At 38.1% G+C, this 22,204-nt stretch overlaps 1 protein-coding gene and 1 pseudogene across 1 annotated transcript; one reads left to right on the top strand and one right to left on the bottom strand.

The window, feature by feature from the left end:
* Positions 1-625: 625 nt before the first annotated feature.
* On the bottom strand, positions 626-1,299 carry LOC118022443 (annotated as a pseudogene).
* A 5,621-nt stretch (positions 1,300-6,920) lies between these two features.
* On the top strand, positions 6,921-7,998 carry LOC118022267 (L-lactate dehydrogenase B chain-like). The gene is given in 2 exon segments (XM_035022949.1): positions 6,921-7,328; positions 7,331-7,998. Coding segments are annotated over 2 exon segments (1,002 nt in total). The 5' UTR covers positions 6,921-6,946; the 3' UTR covers positions 7,951-7,998.
* The last annotated feature ends 14,206 nt before the right edge of the window (positions 7,999-22,204 follow it).

Here is a 22,204-nt window from a genome sequence, read left to right as displayed (position 1 = left end):
TGACAATAAATTTGCACCGTGCAGAGGCTCTGACAAAGGAAAGAGGGAGCAGTAAGTGGAACAATGGTGCAACAGGGCACCAGCTTCCCTGCTCACCCTCCTTTGTCAGGGTAAGTCCGTTCACATTGGCCTGAAGCGACCTCGGAAGAAGCAGTGAGGGCAAGAAACTTCCCTTCACTTCAATGGATTTTTTTTTCAGATTTGTGTTTTATGTAAAAATTCAGGTTTTATTTTTACTTATTCTTCCATTGGCAGGAGCTGATGCCAAGAACTTATAGGCAAACAGTAACTTTTGTTCTCCACCTCTTAGCTGAACAAAAACACACACCATGTAGCATTATCATTAGGCAAGATTTGCTTTTTTACATTTCACACAAGAATGCAATATTATCCTTTCTTGAAGAAAATGCCCAGATTACCAAGGAAACTATCTTTGGTGGAAGGGTTTAATAAGCATATTTTATTTAAATAAATCCTCCAGGAGGAAATGGGAGAATTCATTCCTTCACTTAGAGAAGACTCTGTAAGTAGTTATCTGTCAAATTTCTCTGTGCAGCTCACCAACATTTCCTTATTGGAAACATCAGTACTTCCCCATCATAGTTCCCAAAATGACTTTGAAGTCTCAAAATTCTGTGTCTCCTTTGGCTTACTTCTCTCTTGATTCCACCCAGGCTGTATTCATGGTTTGCTTCATATCATCATCTCCATCTTCATAAATTTTCTTTAGAACATTCATCAATCCCTCACTAGGATCCATTTCAGTGTTATGAGAGGGCTTTTCCTTCTCTTTGCATTCTTTATCACCTGAGTCTGGTAGTCCCACCACGTGTCTTCTGGCTTCTTTCTATGTAAGATAAGAACTGTATCTGTCTTGACTTTTTTTGAACTGCCTTCCACAGAGATGGGTTTCAAGAATCATGGAGTAACTCTTCCCATTTAGACTCTACCAAAAGATCAAATGACCTCTCTGTGAAATGCACCTGCACATTCTCAGTGGGGGCTTGATGAACTCCAGTTAAGGTAACGTAGATTTTCACAAACTTACCTGAATGATCCCATCCATAATTACTGATTTTCATTGTATATTCCATTGTAATGGGAGCAACCACAGAAGCTGGCTTTTCATTGTCAAAAGAGTTCTGCTTTTCTCTCTGATTTCTGATGCATCTTGTTCTTGATTTCTGTCTCAATCTTGGATTTTTCAGCTGTGAAGGCATCACATACTCTTTTTCCAGTGGCTTTTTCCAGCAGCAACTTCACCCCTTCTAGATCCTTCTGTAGCTCTTCCAAAGCTGAGGCCACGGTCAGGCTGGATCAGGCAAGGCCCAAGCTGCAGCCACACAGAGGAGAACAAGAAACACCACACCAAGCACACGCACCTGGACACAGAGCCCACCAGCATGAGTTGCAGCCCACTTCAGCGAATTTTGTTAAAGTGGTCCAGAGTAGCCCTCAAAGTTTTTAGCCTTTACTGCAACTAGTGATTCTGGAAATTCTTTATAAGAAGGAGACATTTTCTCTATAAAACCAGGTCATAATGACCACAGCCATCTTCCTTCTAGAAATCTTTGCTATCTCCTCTGCTAATCTCAGTGTAGCACCTCACATGCTCTGTCATGGGGTCAGGGACAGCTAACCATGCTTCAGGTATATGAAGGCCCAGATGCAAAGACATACAAAGAGGCAGAGCCTTGGTTTTATTCAGTAAACCAGCTCAACCAAATTATAGTAACTAACTATAATAATGACTGACTCCTGTTCTAGGTCCTCTGTCATATCCTCAGATGCTCACCCAGGCCCTTCCATGCATCCTAGCACAGAGTATTAAGGACTCAGGCTTGAGTCAAGAAACCAGTATCCAACTCCCAGCTTCATCGCTTATTCACAAGCTGTTGTATTAACCATATATTTATTTCCTGCATTCTGAGGCTCTGACATCTGGGGCCCTACTGACCATGAAGAGACTGTCCCTCCCAAGGTTAGCCAATTCCTAGAGATAGTCAACAACTGCATGCTTTTCAAATGCAGGCCAACCGTCCAGAGTCTGCACCGTTAAGCACCTCCTTTACTGGGCTCTCACACTCCAGGCCACTCTTTGCCTGCCCTAAACACCCCATAGCCAAGTACCAAGACAAGACAGAACAGCACACAAACCCCAAAACCCACTAGAGTTACTCAAACTAGCCAGTCCTAAACCTGCTTCCCTGCTTCTCCTGTTCCTTCCATGGAAATCACAGGAAAAGCCCTTGCCTACAGTTTCCTCCTCTCCCTCTGTCTCCTGATAGACTCTGAAGCTTCCCCATGTGCCCCCACCACTCTATCCCTACCCAGCCCTGGTGTGGTATGCCCCTTCTCTTGGAATCTGTGAGTGTAACAAACTATCTTTTCAACAGCAATCATGTTCTGATTTATTGGCCTTACCATATTTTAATAATAATAAAACAGCTGTGTAACCTTGGAAAAGGGACAGAACTTGTGCCTCCTCCATTTGTTCATCAGTAAAAAGAGGATATTATTTCCACAGTGCTTTTGTGAAGATCAACTAAAATAATACACATGATGTACTTAGTATATCGTAAGTGCTCAATAAATATTGATGTTCCAAATGAACAGATTAAAAAAAAAGTAAGATTTAGAGATAACTCATTAAAGGCTACATAGCTAGGAAGATGCAGAATCTAAATGTCACCCAGATTTTTCTGACTCCAAACGCCCTTTTTTTTTCACATCACAGTACCTTCCCCAGTTAAGCACAGATCCTCCTACTGCACTCTGAACATCTATCATAGTAGTAAACACATATTGGACATCACCAGGACCTCATGTGCTCAATAAATTGTTTGAAAGAAGGAAAAGGAGAGGGAACTAGGGAGGGAAGGAGGGAAGGATAAAGGGAGGGAGGGAGGGCGGGGGGAGGGCAGAAGGAAGGAAGGAGGGAAGGGAAGCAAGGAGGGAAGGAGGGAGGGAAGGAAGGGAGGGAGGAAAGAAGGAGGGAGGGAGGGAAAGAAAGGAGGGAGGGAGGGAAGGAAGAAAGGAAGGCAGGAAGGCAGAAAAGAAGGAAGGAAGGAAGGAAGGAAGGAAGGAAAGGAGGAAGGGAGGAAGGAGGGAGGGTAAGGAGGGAGGGAGGGAGGGAGAAGGAAGGGAGGAAGGGAGGATGGGAAGGAGAATCCTTTCTATCTCAGGAATGCAAATTAGAGTTATTTCTCTCCTGGTACCCTTCTTTCTTTCTGGGCCCCCAGTGTACCTTTGAATGAAGGTAAAATAGTTTTATCCCTAATTATAAAAATCCCTAACCCAGAAACACACGCTCAGTTACATAAATTTCCCTTTATTAGTCTCTCTTTTTTACAGACCCAAAACTTCTAATACTTTCTGCCAAGTTTCCTCCTCTCATAATCTCAACCTTCAAGATGTTTGTAAAATACCACTCTCCGGAGCCATTCAAGGTCAGTTCTGAATTCCCCATGCCTGCAAAATCTTGTGTATACTCTGATTACAATTTCTTTCCTTCTCCTCCCCATCTCCTGGGTCACATGCCTGGTCTTCCCAACTTCGAGTGGCCCAGAGACATCAAGTTAACATTTATAACCTCACATAGAACAGATATAAAGCTGCATTTGATCACTCTTGACCCAAACTGGCAAGTAGTATTCTCAAAACTACCTATAACTTAAAGAGGGTGGTTTTTTGGTTTGGTTGGTTGGTTGGTTTTGTTTTTTTAACTTGTGGGCAGAAGTTGCAAACTTAAGTGCCTCCAGGTGGAGCAGAAAGGTGTCCTGAAAATGAGTGAAACTGGCCAGGTGAGGACTGGAAGAGAGAGAGAGCACAGGGCCTCCAAGAAGTTAGGCAGTCCCCACTGGCTGCTTCACGCTGAGAGAGCCTATCTGGTCAAAGATCACACATTTTCAAGGAAAGCTAAAAATCTGTATTTTTAAGTGAAGCAACTCCCTACATTTAAAGTTTGCCAACTAATTCCATTTTTTTTAAACACCAAATGAAAACGATTTTGTGCGAGTTTAAGTCTGAAGATCTCTACATTAAGACTTTTTCCCTAAGGTATTTTACAAGTATTTTCAAATACACAGAAAGAGAGCACAACATTGATCCTGAGGAAGACCTACATGAAAGAAAGTTCATTTTATTGGAATGGAATGGAATGTTTTAAAGGCCATAAAATTTTACAATCTAAGTGAAGTGAATTATATTAGGTGGAGAAAAAAGAGATTACAAATGTTGGTTTTTCACCTTCTTAAATATCTCTCATCCATTCCCTTGATGTGTCCATTGCCACCAGCCTTGTCCATGCCACCAGTATAACTTTCCTGGAATAGTGCCCTACTCTCCAAGTGGGAGGCAGCATGCACAGAGTAGTCGGCTTTGTTTTATTTTTTAATAGATAATTTCAACTATATCCACCCTAGCATAATATAATTTAACTAAGTGCATGTGCCCTACCACATTTTCATCCTTTATGCTGACACTACTTAGAACTCTCAAGTTGAGGAGTCTAATTATAACAAAAAATAAAAACTCAAAAATCTCTCTAATTTTTTTCTCTCAAAATGCATGCATGCATACATAAAATAATACAAAACGCAGATTATCAACTGGCCAAAATTAAACAAAAAGGCCAAAATTCATTTTCAACAACTAAAATCAATTCAGATTTTAGACCTCAGAGTCAGACTTAGAATGTCACAGTTCCCCACGATTTATGGTGAAAGTCAGATCTTGGCAGGGTTCTGGCTCATTGTTAAAATACTGCACCCAGGATTTGATATCTCCTTTCAATTAACAATAAGGTAATTTCTAATTTTTATTCGATTTATAGCCCATAAAATCCTGGCCTGCTAATGGAAAAATAGGATTTGAAACAAGCATTTCATTATACTCTTGGTCAAGTCATGATTCCTCTGAATATGTTTCCTCTGAATAAAACAATGTATCAAACTGGGTCAAATCCTATTAAATCTAAATTCTGCCATATTTTATTTTTAGATATGAAGCATTTACTAAATTTTAATTCATTGCTACCACTCTGTTCAGTTTTCCTAAAACAATGAGAACAAAAGGCAGCAAAATTTTAATATAATTTTTACTTTTGTTTATATTTTTAGCCTCTATCAGCCTTTGAGAAAACAAATTTTCTTTTCTGCAGCCTTTGTCTTTTAAAACTAAAAGGTTCCAGTTTTATATTATATGCATATCTCTACTACCTTTATGATTTCTTAACATACAGAAACAAGAACTCATGAAATAGTCCAGACATTCATTCACTTTATTTTTGAAAACTAAATAAAAATGTTCAATTTTTTCTCAGTAGTACTCTACATCTTATTGGTCACCATAGACATAGCACACATTTCCCAATAACTGCATTTTTCTGACTCCTTAACTTAAAGAATCAGCTGAAAAAAATCTAATCATAGGGATTGTAATACATTATACATAGGTTTTCAAATGAACACCAATTGGAACACGTTATATAGGATCTTTGGAAGGATGATGTCAGCAAAAATAACAGAATTAGGGTCTCATAAAATTCTCTCCCCCATAAAAGAAATGATAAAAAGAGCAAAAATTGTCAGAATTAACTTTTTCAGAACTCTGGAAATTAACCAAAGGTTTACAGCAATCCAGGGAGCATTTATCCAAGAAAAAAACACTGAATTTTGTTTTAAAAAAAAAAATAGCATGCTTTATAGCATTTTCTCATGTACTATGTTGATCCTCCACTCTATAGCTCTGAGACAGCTTTAAAAACCAAAGCCTACAACCATGGTGAAAACCAACGACCTGCAATCACACTATAAACCAATAGCCTGATAGTGACCAGAGGGGGAAAATGAGAGTGCAATTCCTTTAAAGCCTCATTTCCAGAACACTGTCATTATTTGCCCTGTCTTATAGTTCCATCAAAAAGTCCACACTCAAGGTTGTGTTTTTTTTGCCTGACTTAGAGCTCACTCAGTGCAAAAACTATTTTCCCAGGAGCATTTGTCAAAAACAATTAAAGGCAATTAATTAACTTCATGGCTCTATGAGGGAGTGGATAACAGTTTGAATAAACAAAATGAAAGGCTAGGGAAAAAGACGCCCACAGGGGCATTGAAAATATTCCAACATATTTCTGGGAATCTAGGAGCCCACATGATGCATAGGACTATGTAGATGTCCGGGGCTGTACACATGCTCAGGAAAGATCTGAAAAGGCCCTAAATTCTCACTGAAGGCTGACTTTGAGACTCTGCAAAATTAAGAAGGCAAAGTTATTAACTGCATAACTGAGTGTTGAAGGTTTTCCCCAACATACACAGAGCACCCTTTAGCAAGGCAGAGAAACACTGAATCTAGGTGTTTAAGAAAATTTCTGTTCAAACATTAGCTGACTACTAAGGTAACCAAACACAGACTTTAGTGACCATACACACCCAAAAAAAAATACAGATTTCATAGAATTAGTTCAGAAAAGACACTAAGAAAACAAACAACAACCATGGGGAGGGAGGAGAATCTGATTTCTAGAGTTGCCACATTATATTATTTAAAATGTCCAGTTTTCGGGGTGCCTGGCTGGCTCCATCAGCAGAATATGCAACTCTTGAGCTCAGGGATGTGAGTTCAAGCCCCACATTCAATGTAGAGATTACTTAAAAATAAAATCTTTAAAAAAATGCCCAGTTTTCAAAAAAAAATTACTTGATGTGAAAAGAAACAAGAAAACAGGGTCTATCCACAAGAAAAGAAGCAATCAACCAAAAAATTGCCCTGAAGAAGACCAGACACTGGATTTACTAGACAAAGACTTTGAAGAAGTTATTCTAATTTTGTTCAAACAAGTAAAGAAAACTGCCTAAAGAACAAAGTATAAGAATGGTAAGTCACCAACGCAGCTAACATCGTTGATATTAGCGACTCTCCCAGCAGGTTCTCTCTGGGCACAATGGCAACTCTTAAGGAAAAACTGATTGCACCAGTTGCAGAAGAAGAGGCAACCATCCCAAACAATAAGATCACTGTAGTGGGTGTTGGACAAGTTGGTATGGCGTGTGCCATCAGCATTCTGGGAAAGTCTCTGGCTGATGAACTTGCCCTTGTGGATGTTTTAGAAGATAAACTCAAGGGAGAAATGATGGATCTGCAACATGGGAGCTTATTTCTTCAGACACCTAAAATTGTGGCAGATAAAGATTACTCTGTGACTGCCAATTCTAAGATTGTGGTGGTGACTGCAGGAGTCTGCCAGCAGGAAGGAGAGAGCCGGCTCAGTCTGGTGCAGAGGAATGTTAATGTCTTCAAATTCATTATTCTGCAGATAGTCAAGTACGTCCTGATTGTATCATAATTGTGGTTTCCAACCCAGTGGATATTCTCACATATGTTACCTGGAAACTAAGTGGACTACCCAAGCACTGTGTAATTGGAAGTGGGTGTAATCTGGATTCTGCTAGATTTCACTATCTTATGGCTGAAAAACTTGGCATTCATCCCAGCAGCTGCCATGGATGGATTTTTGGAGAACATGGCGATTCAAGTGTGGCTGTGTGGAGTGGAGTGAATGTGGCAGGCATTTCTCTTCAGGAACTGAATCCAGAAATGGGAACAGACAATGACAGTGAAAATTAGAAGGAAGTGCATAAGATGGTGGTGGAAAATGTCTACAAAGTCATCAAGCTAAAAGGATATACCAGCTGGGCTATTGGATTAAGTGTGGCTGATCTCATTGAACCCATGTTGAAAAATCTATCCAGGATTCATCCAGTGTCAACAATGGTGAAGGGGATGTATGGCATTGAGAACGAAGTCTTCCTGAGCCTTCCGTGTATCCTGAATGCTCAGGGCTTAACCAGTGTGATAAACCAGAAGCTGAAGGATGATGAGGTTGCCCAGCTCAAGGAAAGTTCAGATACCCTGTGGGATATCCAGAAAGACCTAAAAGATCTGTGACTTCTGGCTTCTAGGCTGTAGAAATTTAAAACTACAATGTGATTAACTGTGAGCCTTTAGTTTTTCATCCATACACACAGATCACAGTTTGTTTTTATCTTCCTAAATATGTGAATCTGGGCTCACAAAACCAAAGCCCATGCTTGGTTTAATGCTTGCAATATGAGCCCTTGAACAAAGAAAATTAACTATTGCAGTGTGCTTCTAAAAAAAAAAAAAGAATGGTAAGTCACCAAACAATAAAATGTAAAAAGATAGAAATTACTTTAAAAATACACACACAGAAACTCTGGTGTTAAGAATACAGTAACTGAAATGAAATGTTTACTAATGGGACTCAGTTGCAAATCTGACCAAGGAGGAAGAAAGAATCAACAAACCTGAAGATAGCTGATTGAGATTATTCAGTATGAGGAACAAGAAGAAAAGGAATGAGAAAAAATGAATAGAGCCTCAAAGACCTAGCAGACAAAATCAAGTGTATCAACATATACATATTTGGAGGACAAGAAAGAAAGAAGAAAAAGAAAGGGGAAAGATTATTTGAAAAAAATAATGATGAAAAATCTCCTAAACATGTTGGGAAAAAATTAATCTACACTTACATGAAGCTCAGTGAAATCCAAGCAAGATAAACTCAAAGAGAGCCATACCTACACATATCACAACCAAACTGTTGAAAGACAAAGAAAGAGAAGATCTTGAAAACAGCAAGAGCAAAGATCACATACAAGCAATCCCAGTAAGATTAAAAGCCAATTTCTCATCAGAAACCATAAAGACCAGAAGGCAGTGGGAATGACAGATTAAAAGTGTTTACAGAAAGAATGTCCACCAAGATTTCTATACCTGGCAAAACTATCCTTCAAAACTAAAGAAGATATTATAACATTTCCAGGTGAACAAAAGTTAAAAGAATTCATTACTTGCAAACCTGTCCTACAAGAAATACTACTGAGAGTCTTCCAGGCTGAAATGAAAAGCAATTAGAAAGTAACTCAAATCCACATGAAGAAAGAAAGAGCATTAGAAAATGTAATTGCATAGATAAATATAAAAGACAGTATAATTTTTTTGTTTTTAACTTTTTTTCCAATATATAATTTAAAAGATAACTGCATAAAGCAACAATTATAAATCTGTGTTAAAGGGCACAAAGTGTATAAAGATGTAATCTGGATAACGATAACAGTACAAATGAAGGGAGGGATGAGAATTATATGGGAACAAAATTGTGACATGCTATTGTAATTAAGTTGGTATTGACCCAAACTAGATCATTATAAGTGAATATGTTAATTGTAATTCTCAGGGCAATATGTAAGGAACTAACACAAAAAATAGTAAAATAAATGAAAAGAGAATTAAAATGGCACACTAGAAAATATCTATTTAACCAAGAAGCAGTAATGCAGAAATAAAGGAATAAAAAAAGGTATAAGACATGTAGAAAACAGCGTAAGAGCAGATGTAAAACCTACCTTAGTCCATACAATGAAATGTTATTTAGCCATAAAAAGGAATGAAATACATATTCAGATACAACATGGATGAATCCTGAAAACATTATGCTAAGTGAAAGAAGCCTCAAGAGGTCACCTATTTTTATTTTATTTATGTGAAATATCCAGGATAATCAAATCCATAGAAACAGAAAGTAGAAGTAGTGTTAAGATCTGAAGGTCTGTGTCCTCCCTAAAACTTATATATCAAAATCCAAAACCTCAACGTGATGGTATTAGGAAGTGGGAAGTGAGACTTTTAGGAAGTAACTAGGTCAAAAGGGAAGAACCTTCATGAATGGGATTAGTGCTCTCATAAAAGTGACGCCACAAAGCTATCTAGCTTTGCCATGTAAAGATAAAACAAGAAGCTGGAGATGTCTGCGAACTGAGGCGAGTCCTCACCCAACCATGCTGGCAACCTGATCTAGGACCTCCAGATGCCAAAACTGTGAGAAACAAATGTTTGTTGTTCAAAAGCCACCCAGTCTGTGATATTTTGTTAAATCAGCCCTAGCAGACTAAGACAAGTGGGAAGTGACTTCTAGTAGGTACACAATTTCTTTTGGTGATGATTAAGTGTTCTGGAATTAGATGGTGTTGACGGTTGTACAAACTTATGAATATAATAAAAGGATGAATTTTATGATAGGTAAATTATATCTCAAATTTTTTTAAATACTTAGAATCAGGGACTATTTTATTACCTCCTACCTCAAGATGCAATCAATGAGCATTGAATAAAAGACAACTGAAGGACAATGCTAACGGCAGAGCATGGCCTACACCAAATCTTTAAAAAGGAGAGTTGGAAACTCAGACTTGATCAATATTTCTGCAGTCCTTTTTTTAGAGAGCATTCACTAATTTTAATGATATCTTTCAATTCTGTAGGCAGAAAAGCCTTTGGTGTAGAGATATCAACCATTAACTTCATTTTCATGAGTACCCATTACTTTTTTTCTTTACTCCATTTCCTGTTATCATACTAGGAAAAAGCAATGTCCATGTAGTTAACCCATCCCATGCTCTAGCCTCTGATTTCATTAACTGCTTCAACTCCAATAACTTCTCAATAGCACTCCTCATGAGCCACCACCCACATATATATAGCAACACCCTGAAACTTGTTTTCACCTAAAACTGCCCTGTGACAAAAATACAAATTGCAAACATCTCTCCTCCTGACCATAATATCCTAATTTTCATGTTCTCTTCCTCTGCACTCTCACTTTACTTGTTCACCTACCTCAAAATAGTCAAAATTCTTCTATGTTTTATCCCATTCTATTAATCAATTATTTAGACTAAAAAGATACCACTATGGACAGAAAGTAATGAGAAGAAAGGAGGGAGAAAGGAAATAGAGTTTAGAAAGTCAGGGAGAGATCCAATTTCATAGGGACAATTTGGACCTGGAAAGGAGTTGGAATTTTATGCTATTGAAAGATTTTATTCTATTGAAATTTTATTAAAAGCATTTAAACAGGAAAATGACAATTTTATTTATAATTTTAAAAGCCTACTCTGGCTCTTGTAAGAGAAGAGTGTAAACAGGGAGGCAAATAAAGAGGATAGTATAGAAATCTGGGTCGGACATGACAGCATTTTGGACTTACATGATGATAGCAAACATGATCGATCTAGCTATGTAATTATCCAGAGACATTATCTAGACATTATATTAATTGTATATGCATACTATTTTATATACATAATACTTATATAAAATCACAATTTACACATATCATCATTACTGTTTGTCTGAAGTACGGATGCCTAATCTTCCATTATGTCCCTTTACCACTCCCCATTTACAATATAATTGTCCTATATAATTCTTCTGCATTCATTTAGAAACACATGGGTGTAATACTTTTTGTTTCAACCATCATACATAATTAGAAAATTTAAGAGCAGAAAGAAAGCCTATTTTATTTACCCATATTTTAACTCACTGTTTTCTCATTTCCTGATTTTCTAATTTCTTCTTTTATCATATCATTTCTGTTTAAAGAACTTCCATTTTAGCATAGTTCTGCTGGTTACAAATTCTCTTAGTTTTCCTTCATCTGAGAATGTCTTGATTTCCCCTTCATTCCTGAAAAATATTTGTGTGAAGTATAGAATTCTGGGCTGGGGGGTCCCTGGGTGGCTCAGTTGGTTAAGCATCCAACTCTTGATTTTGGCTCAGGTGGTGATCTCAGGGTTGTGAGATCAAGCCCCGAGTAGGGCTCTATGCTGGGTGTGGAGCCTGCTTAAGATTCTCTCTCTCCTTCTCCCTCTGTTCCTCCCCCTCTCTCCCCTCTCCCTGCTTGCTCTCTCTCTCTCTCTCTCTCTCTCGGCATCTGATAATATTGTGCCACTTCCTTTTGGAATCCATTGGTAAGAAATATACAAATGTTTGAAATCTTTCTCTCATGCTTTAAATTTTTTTCTTTTTAGTATTCAGAATTTTAAATATGATGTAACTTGTCATGGATTTATTTACATTTATCCTATTTGGAATTCATTTAGCTTCTCGAATCTGTAGACTTACGTCTCTTGCCAAATTTGGGAAGTCTTCAGCCATCATGTCTTTGAGTATTTTTAACTCCACCCTCTTTTTCCTTTCCTTCTGGGACTCTGATGACAGGGATCTTTTGTTGTAGTCACATAGGTCCCTAAGGCTCTGGTCCTTTTTCAATTTTATTTTATTTTCTGGTCCTTTTTTAGAAGTGTACTTTCTGTACCAGACCCAGTGCCAAGAAGAATCCCCTTGGTTAGAACTTCCCCCCATGAGGGGAAAAAAAAAAAAAAAACAAGAAGAACCTAGTAGCCTTTGCCACCAAGGACCCCCTACAGCCCTAGCCGCAGTTACTGATGAAGACACCTACTTGACCATCAAGGACCCTTTCAGTTTGTCAATCTCAGCTGACAGATGTCAATCTCAGCTGACAGAGCTACATGGAGACAACACCACTGCACCTCTCACAACAGAACCAGAGACTCTGCACTCTACCTGGCCTGCTCATAGCAGCTCACAGCTGAAAGTCTTTCCCCACCAAAGCCAGTCCAAAAAGGCTGGAAGAGGTGACTATTCCCTCAAATAACGAGATATTAACACAAGGCCACTAGAAATGTGGAAAAGCGAGGAAACATCATACCACCAAAGGGACACAATAATTTCCGAGTAACTTACCCAAGGAAATGGAGATCTGCAAGTTACTTGAAAAAGAACTCAAAATAATTATTATATGGAACTCAGTTAAGATTTAAGAGAACACAGATAGACAACTCAACAAACTTGGGAACATAATGCATGAACAAAACGAGGAGTTCAACAAAGAACTAAAAAAATCATTAAAAAGAACCAAACAGAAATTATGAAGCTGAAGAATAAAATGAAAAATGTGATACAGAATGTCTGTATCAGACAACTATAAAAAAACCTTACAGACTGGATAGTTTATTGATAACAGAAATTTATTTCTCACGTATCTGGAAGCTGAAAGTCCAGGATTAGAGTATCAGCATTGTTGGTTCTAGAGAAGGCCTTTGTCCTGGTTGCAGACTGCTGACTTCTTGCTGCGTCCTCACATGGTGGAAGGGGCAAACTAGTTCTCTGGATCCTCTTTTATAAGGGTATTAATTCCATTCATGAAGGTTTCACCCTCATGACCTAATTACCTTTTTAAGATCCCACCTCATAATATCCTCACACTGGGCACTAGTATCTCAACATATGAATGTGGGGTGGGTGACAAACATTGAGACCATAGAAGAGAGCTCAACAGCAACTTGATCAAGCAGGAGAAAGAAGAAAACAGAGGGAATAAGCTCCTTGACATTGGTCTAGGCAATGATTTCTTAAATATGACACCAAAAGCACAGGCAACAAAAACAAAAATAAACTGGGACTACATCACACTAAAAAGCTTCTGAACAACAAAGGAAACAATTAGGAGGGAAAAGGCAACCTACAGAAAGAAAATATTTGCAAACCATACATTTGATATGGGGTTAAAATCCAAAATATATAAAGAATTCATACAACTCAATTGCAAAAAAATAAGTAACCCGATTTAAAAATGGACGAAGGACCTGAATAGACATTTTTTCCAAAGAAAATATACCAATGGTCAACAAGTACATTTGAAAAGATGCTCAATATCACTAATCACCAGGAAAATACAAATCAAAACCACAATGAAAGATCACCTAACACCTATTAGAACAGCTATTATCAGACAACCAGTAGATGCTGGTGAGGATGTGGAGAAAAGAGAACCATTGTAACACTGTTAATGGGAATGTAAATTTATACAGCCTTTTAGGAAAACATATGGCGGTTCCTCAAAAAATTAAAAATGAAAGAAGGATCCCAAGGAGATATTTCTACCTCCATGCTCATTATAGCATTATTCATAATAGCCAATGTAAGGAAACAAACTAAGTACCCATCAATGAATGAATGGATAAAGAATTCATGGCATACACAGACACCCTCACACACACACACACACACACCATGGAATGTTATTCATCCTCAAAGAAGAAGGAAATCTTGCAATGTGCAACAACATGGATGAATTTGGAGGGCATTATGCTAAGTGAAATAAGCCAGACACAGAAAAATCAATATTGCATGATATCACTTATATGTGGAATTTAAAAAGTCAAACTTAGAAGAAAGGACAATTGAATGGTGGTTGTCAGGGGCTGGGAGGAGGAGGGGCAAGGAGATGTTGGTCAAAGTGTACAAACTTTCAGTTATAAGAGGAGTAAGTTCTAGAGATCTAACATACATCATGGTAGCTATAGTTAATAATAATGTATTCTATACTCCAAATTGACTAAGAGAATACATCTTGTTCTCATCACACACACGCAAAAAGGTAACGATGTGAGATGATAAATATGTTAATTAGCTTATTATGGTAATCATTACCCAAGGTACTTATATCAAAACACCACACTACATTGTATACCTTAAATATATTCTATTTTTAATTGTCAATCTTATCTCAATAAAGCTGGAAAAAAATAAGGTTTGTTTTTCTCTGTTGTTCAGACCATTTCTCTTTTCCTACCTTCCAGTTCATGGATTCTTTCCTCTGTCCCATCCATTCCTCTGTTAATCCATCCACTGATTTTTTTTATTTTGGTTACTGTATATGTCTATTCTAAATTTCCCTTTGATTCTCCTTTATACCTTATATTTCTTTGCTGAGACCTTCTAGTTCTTTACTGAGGCTTTCTACTTTTTCATTGGTTTCAAGAATGTTCATAATTGCTTGTTGTAGCATTTTTATCATAGCTACTTTACAATTTTTGTCAGGTAATCTAACAGGTCTGTCATCTTGGTGCTGACATCTATTGCCTTTTTCATTCAGTTTGAGAACTTCCTAGTTCTTGGTATGATGAGTGATTTTGAATTAAGAACCTAAACATTTTCCTATTGTGTTATAAAACTGTATATTATGAAACCTTCTGTTTTAGCTGTTTTTGTTTTTTTTTTCTCTTTCTCTAAAACTTCTCAGGAAGGTTAGGGGAAAGTTGACACTGTTTCATTTCTGCTAAGTGGAGGGAGAAGTCTAAGTTTCTCCTTAGCCTCAACTGACACCTGCAATGTTTGTGTGCGGCGGGGGTGGGGGGGAGGCGGGGAGGGTCTCTTCATTACCACTTGGTAGGCTGGGAGCTCCAGCTCCCCATGTGGTCTCCACTGACACCACAGGGCCTTGTTAGAATTTTGACAGGATAAAAGTCCCTACTTCTCTGACACCACTCTGGTGGGACTGATGGGCCACCTTGTTTTAACCTTGTGAAGATGAAACTTGAGGCTCCCCACCTTTGTTGGCATGGGAGCAGAGCAGCCAGTTTTTGTACTGTTTGACTGGAATAGAGAGCAGTTAATGTCTAAAAGTTTTCTGATTTCCTAGACTGCACCTTTCGTGGACTTTTGGGTAGAAAGATACTGCTACTATGAGACTCTGTCTACATGCATTGGCATTTCTAGGTTACTGGGTTTTCAGATCCAATTCTCAAGTCCCAAGTTCCCTAGCAGGTCTGCCTTTTTCTTTCCATCTTGCAGGGGCTTTTAATGTTTATTTTATATAAAAGGTCCAAGATTTGTAGCCATACTTAGCAGGAGGAATAGGGAAAAGTACATCCAGTAGTGAAAGTTCTTTAACTTTATTTTAAATATTGGAGTTACAGTTTTTATCTACAATATCTTTGGCAATGTCACTTCACACATTATTATTTTTTTTTAAGATTTTATGTATTTATTCGAGAGAGCAGAGGGAAAGAGCAGAGGGAGAGGGAGAAGCAGACTCCCTGCTGAATGGGGAGCCCAACGTGGGACTCGATCCCAGGACCCTGAGATCATGACCCGAAAGGAAGGCAGACATTTAACTGACTGAACCACCCAGGCGCCCTTCTTTTTTTATCTTATAATAGTTTGTGTAGGACTTAACCACCGTCCTTTCATATTGCTCATGTTTAAGCGCATTAAGTCTTTCTGTGCTCCTGGGGTGGGAGCCTCTTTAGGGGAGTAGGGTGAACCAGAACAGCTTTCTTAATTCCATGGTTTCAGGGCTCACAGTTCTATCATTAGTGACCAAGAATTCAAAATATGCCCACAGTTCTTTCTGAAATCCGCTTTCCCTTCTCCCTTCCCATTCTCATCTGAGTCTTTTCTTTTTTTTCCCTTGTCCTTAGTGTCAATTTGATTCAACTTCCTGCAATTTCTCAATATGACGTTTTGTCCTGGAAAGGAACTTTAGCAGGTTTCAAGAGTTCATAGGGCCTAGACTGATAGCAATGTCAAGTTTTTGTACATCTCCCTGCACTCATACACACATTGGGATGTACAAAGCCCTCTCCCAGTTTGGGCTGGTTTTCCCAGATTGGCTAACTGAGTTTCCTACCACTCTTGAGTGGAGCCCCTTTCTTTTGAGGGTGAGCATTTGTTATCAATTTCAAAATTTCCTGGCTCTCAGTTTCCTTCTGCCATTTCAACAATAGCAATGTTTTGCTATATTTTGGAGTTTGGGAATATGTGATCACTTGGTTTTGTTGAATATGTTGCCTGGGGAATTTTGGTCTTATCTTAGTTTCTGTATCTGTTTTGTGAGAACCTTCATGTAGATTCAAAAACGGTGTCACCATTGCCACCTGGCCTTCCTTCAAAATTCTCCTTTAAAGATGTATAAACTCAGGCGCCTGGGTGGCTCAGTTGGTTAAGCGACTGCCTTCGGCTCAGGTCATGATCCTGGAGTCCCGGGATCGAGTCCCGCATCGGGCTCCCTGCTCGGCAGGGAGTCTGCTTCTCCCTCTCCCACTCCCCGTTTGTGTTCCCTCTCTCGCTGTGTCTTTCTCTGTCAAATAAATAAATAAAATCTTTAAAAAAAAAAAAAAGATGTGTAAACTCCCTCCTCTATAACATCATGTTTCCAAGTTTCATTTGCCCTCACAATTCTACTGAATTTATTCTTGCCAAAATCACCAATTACATTCTTGCAATTAAACCTGCTTTCCTTTTTTTTTCTCTGACCATTCCAAATAATTTATTTAATTTTCAGCCAAATAGTAGCATTCAATTCCTTGAGTATACATCAGGGTCTTTGCACATGCTGGTATTTCTAGCTGATACACTTTCCTTCACTCTCAGATTTCAACATTCACCAAGTCCTCAAAACTGGGTTGTATCTCATATACATTTCTTACGATGTGCTCGAGCTTGTAATAGCTCTTCGAATGGTGCATCATTATTGTTCACTTATCTCTCAACCCTCACCATAAATAATGTCTTTAAAGGTAGGTACTATGTTTTGCTCATCTCCACAACCTTAGTCATAGTGTAATAATCCCTAGTACATTCCTTCAATAAATATGGAATGAATTAATGAAAGAAAGAGTCCTTGGGGCGCCTGGGTGGCTCAGTCGGTTAAGCGTCTGCCTTCGGCTCAGGTCATGATCCTGGAGTCCTGGGATCGAGTCCTGCATTGGGCTCCCTGCTCAGCAGGGAGCCTGCTTCTCCCTCTGCCGCTCCCTCTGCTTGTGTTCCCTCTTTCACTGTGTCTCTCTCTGTCAAATAAATAAATTTAAAAAAAAATTTTTTTTTAAAAAGAAAGAAAGAGTCCTTTTTATGAGCCTAGTCTTTTCAACGTAAATATGTTTGCAAATAATCTTATTTTCCTTAATAGATGTATTATTTAATTGGACATAAAAGCAGTCATCTATACTGCAACAAATTTAAAGACGTATCAAGAAGTAAAATTAAAATCACCTGTGCTATAATCATCCCAATATTCAATTATAACTGCTGTTGAAAATTTTAATTAATAGCCTTCCAGTTTTTTTTCTGTATATTCATATGTATATGAGAATAATCTTGAAAATATCAAAGTAATCTATTTTTCATTTCACTTTTAAAGTTTTACACATGAGGCAATTTAAAATGAAAGTGTTTTAAATGTGAGGCAACATGATGTAGTAAAAAATGTGCGGCTGTAAAGCCAGAGGGCCTTAGTTCAAACCCTGACTACCACTTAGAAGCTATGGAAACATGGACTAATTACGTAACTTCTCTGGGCCTCAGTTCAGTAGTAAAATGGGCATAGTAGTAGTATCCATCTCATGGAACTGCAATGAGGACTAAATGAGTTAATTTTTGTGAAGTATTTAAAATAGTCCCCTGCATACAAGTGCTACAAAGGCACTGGTTAAAGACATAAAATAAATAATCATGATTCTCTGTATGCCTCTCATCATAACATCTTGAAAAAATAACATGATGCAGAGACATTCTCAGCCAGACTGGAAAGGAAAAGAAGAGAAAAAGAAAATATTCCACTTCTGAAAGAAAGAGGAAGTCATGAAAGGAATAGAGCAAGGAGGTCAGATTCCAGACCTCCATGGGATATGGGAAATGAACTGCAGAGACGCTCAAATAAATATCAAACAGTAGCAGCATCAAAGCTGCTGCCCACTCTTCCAGGTGTTGTCTAGGAGAGGCTGCACACTCTCTCGGAAGCCCTGCCTTCAGCCTAGGGCCACAGTAGTGCAGCCCTATCAGAGGGAAGTGGGCAGACGAATCTTTCCGATGTTGTATGCGGTATGAAGGAAATGCAGATATGCTTTAACCCTCCTACCCAAGGGGGAAGACTGGTGCCACAGAAAAGGCCTGGAATCAGGAGACAGATATTTCCAAGGGCCACGACTTCAAAGCGGAAGGACCGTTTACGACCAACAGTAGCAGACAGCATCATAGGCCAATGACCAGGTAGGACCAAGTACCGCAGCCACAGGTTCGTGAGAAAAAAGCCAATGCCAAAAACCAGTGGAATAATATCGCTCAACAGTGAGGTGAAACTAACTTAGAGGACCACCCAGAGACCCCTGCAAACATACTAAAGCCTTCTCTCTTTACCAAAAAGTCTTATCTATGGAGATATACCTGGAGGACAGATATATTGAGAAGAGGAAGGAGGAAGGGCAAGAACAGTGATAGGGTGAAGATTTGCCCAAATAAGACTTTATTAACAAAAAGAGAGAGAGAGAGAGAGAGAGAGAGAGAAAGAGAGAGCCTTTTTTTAGCTAGAAGAAAATAACTTACATTTAACTAGCCAGTTTAAATAAGACACATGCATACCCCTATACTGAGCCTAACTAGGTAAAGGGGGACAGGAGCAATATGAAAGTAGTTGAGAGTAGGGGAGAGAAAATGAAGAAGCTATATCTTCTTTGTACCTTTCAGAAATGACACACTAAATCACCAACTCTTCCACATTTTTTTTTTAATTCTGGGATCATATTTTGCATGTAATGTGCAATTCTTAAACTGAGGCAATACACAGTTTGAAGCTTTTTAGTTTTTTTAAAGATTTTAGTTATTATTTTAGAGAGAGAGAGAGAGCACAAGCGGGAGGGGCAAAGAGAGAGGGAGAGAGAATCTCAAGCAGACTCCACGCTGAGCGCAGAGCTGATGTGGGGCTTGATCTCATGACCCTGAGATCACGACCTGAGTCAAAACCAAGAGTCAGACGCCCAACGGACTGCTCCACCCAGGCAACCCCACAGTTTGTAGCTTTTAACACTTATTATCAAGCTGCCCTCTAGATAAAATTCAAACTCCTTAGTAAGAAAAATCTATTATAATTTGGTTTCTGTTTCCCTGCACAGCTTAAATTCTCTGTATCCCCATCTACCCTAAACCATACACTTCAGCTATTCCCTATACTCTATTACTATTAGGACCTTATACTTGGTCTTTCTTCTTGCTGGAACACTTCCCCTCATTCCTTCAACTTCTCTTTCACCTGGCTGAATTCTCCTCTTTGCTTAGGTATTAGTGTAAACCTCATCTCCTCTCCCCTCTCAACCCCTGCTTGAACCTCACACACAACTACACTGAGTCCTTTCCAAATGATAATTTGATCTACTTAGTAAATTAATAAATCTTCCCAACTGAATAAGTAGTCTTATTCTCAGAGTAGTAATATATCAGTAAAGACAGAATTAGATCAGTAGCTCCTAAGTCCCAGGTACTCTGCTAGCCACTAGGAGTACAGCCATAAGAAAGACATGGTCCAATGAATACAAATGCCCAGTGAACAGCTGATTAAAATTCAACCTAATTAGAGGTCAAGTAAATAGCAATTATAACACAATACCATTTTTCTCCTATAAATCCTGCCAATTTCTTTAAATTGAGTATATCTTGTGATGATAAAAATGTAGGAAAACAGGTACCCTCATACCTAGCTGGAGAGAATGGAAATTGTTACAGCTCTATGGAGGTCAATTATAAAAAAAAATCTACTGCAATAATTTTAGTGTATAAATTGAACCAGAAAACAGACCTAAATGTATAAAGATTTTCATGAACGTTTAGTAAAATTTACTATATATGTAGATCGTAAAAGACTGAAATCCAAAATGTTAACATGGGGTGGGGCTGGGTTGAAGGATATTATTTTTTAATTTGAATATTGTCATATGTTCTAAGTTTCCTACAGTAAACTTCTATAGAATTTCATCAAGAGGAAAAAAGCTTTATAAAAACCATACTCTCTTACCTTTAGTCAGCCTTTTTCAACTTAAGGAAGCTATTTTTCCGGAAAGCCTCTCAACAGAAAGGAAGTCACGGTTCTAAGCCTACAAACTAAGAGATTAGATGCTGGTATTTGGAACTCAACCAAGATGAAACCACACCTTAAATTCAAGCCTGAAACAGTCATTAACACCTCTCATATTATTAGTTTATTCATTACTTGACATTTAACTATGTATAACTGACCACCCAGATTATTTATAGAAATGTTACTTTAGACATGTGTCAAAAATAATTTCTAGGATGTCACACTACCAATATTTCTTGCTTCAGAAAAATGCTGTATATCTGTGCCTTTTATTTCTTGACAGAAAACAAAGACTTTATGGGGAGGAAGAACCCCTTGGTCACGGATTATTTAATTTCCTTTCATACTAAAGCTTACGAGTGTTTTTCAAAGATTAAATAAATTATGTTTCCCAGTTTACCTTTGTTCTCATGTTCATTTGGCCTCCTCAAAGAATTCTAATAGAAATTACCCTGCAGATAATTTCAGTTGTAAATACAGATTTTTTCATATACCTTTATTTTGATCAAATCTCTTGGGAGACGTTGTGTGAGGAGGCCCTCTTAAATGTTTTCAAATTCATTATGTGAAATGAAACCATCTGTAACCTTTTCAAAGCAAAAACTCAAAGCACACGGTCATCTAATAATGAAAGCAAGAAAATTAAAACTGAAAATATAATGGTCAACATTATCTAAGAGAACCCTAACCTAGGAAGTTTCATACACCCAGTTAGTCTCTCCCCATTTCCATTAAGTGAAATCTGTCAAGCAAATGCAATCAGATTTGAATGGCACTAAGAGCAAACTGCTAGAAATTGGACCAGATTCTCAAAAGCTTGCCTGATTATTCACCAAATAGCCAGAGACTATAAACACGAGATATGATCAATCTGGGACAAGAAAGACCCAAGAAGTTATAATCAGCAACTGGAGCCATCTGGGAAGGCTCTCCCTTCTTTTAGGTCACAGTTTGGCAACTTCATTAGCATTAAGCTTTAGGTTATCATTTTAAATGATGGGGAACAAGACAAAATAAAGGACAGCTGGAGACACAGATTCCACTCTCCTTACATGCTGTTGCATGTTGAGATTAAGACATGATGGGGCATTTACAAATTTGAATTAAAGGTGACTTGCTACATAAACTTTGTAACCAATCCTTTTCAGACCTGCCAGCTGAAGATAAGAGCTCCCAACCCCCAAAATATACAACTTTCTGAAGATTTATGAAAAGTATCATCCAACAGCAATGACAGTAATTTTTTTTTCCTACAGAGCTTTCTGGTTTTCATAGGTCTTTGTCTACAGAACATCAGCAGTTTGAAGTAGTAATATAAAGTTTTCTCCTTGAATCTCTCCAGAGTTTACTACTCAAAGTTTAGTCCCTGCACCAACAGTAATGAGATCACCTGGAAGCTTGTTAGAAATGCAGATTCTCAGGTTTATCCCAGACCTACTAAATAAGAATGTGCATTATAACAAGATCCCCAAATGTTTCATACGTACATTAAGTTTTTGCATGTATCAGCATCATCTGGAGTATTTATTAAAACATAATGCCTGGGGCTCACCTTGAGTTTTTGATTCACTAGGTCTGGAGTGGAAAAAAGAATTCACATTTTTAACAAGTTCTCAGTGATGTTCA

The sequence above is a fragment of the Mirounga leonina genome, unplaced genomic scaffold (genome assembly GCF_011800145.1).
Source record: "Mirounga leonina isolate KUSES-001 unplaced genomic scaffold, KU_Mleo_1.0 Mir_176, whole genome shotgun sequence".
NCBI classification, from domain to species: Eukaryota; Metazoa; Chordata; class Mammalia; order Carnivora; family Phocidae; genus Mirounga; species Mirounga leonina.
Note: the sequence above shows the minus strand (reverse complement) of the source record. Positions and strands in the feature narration are given on the sequence as shown.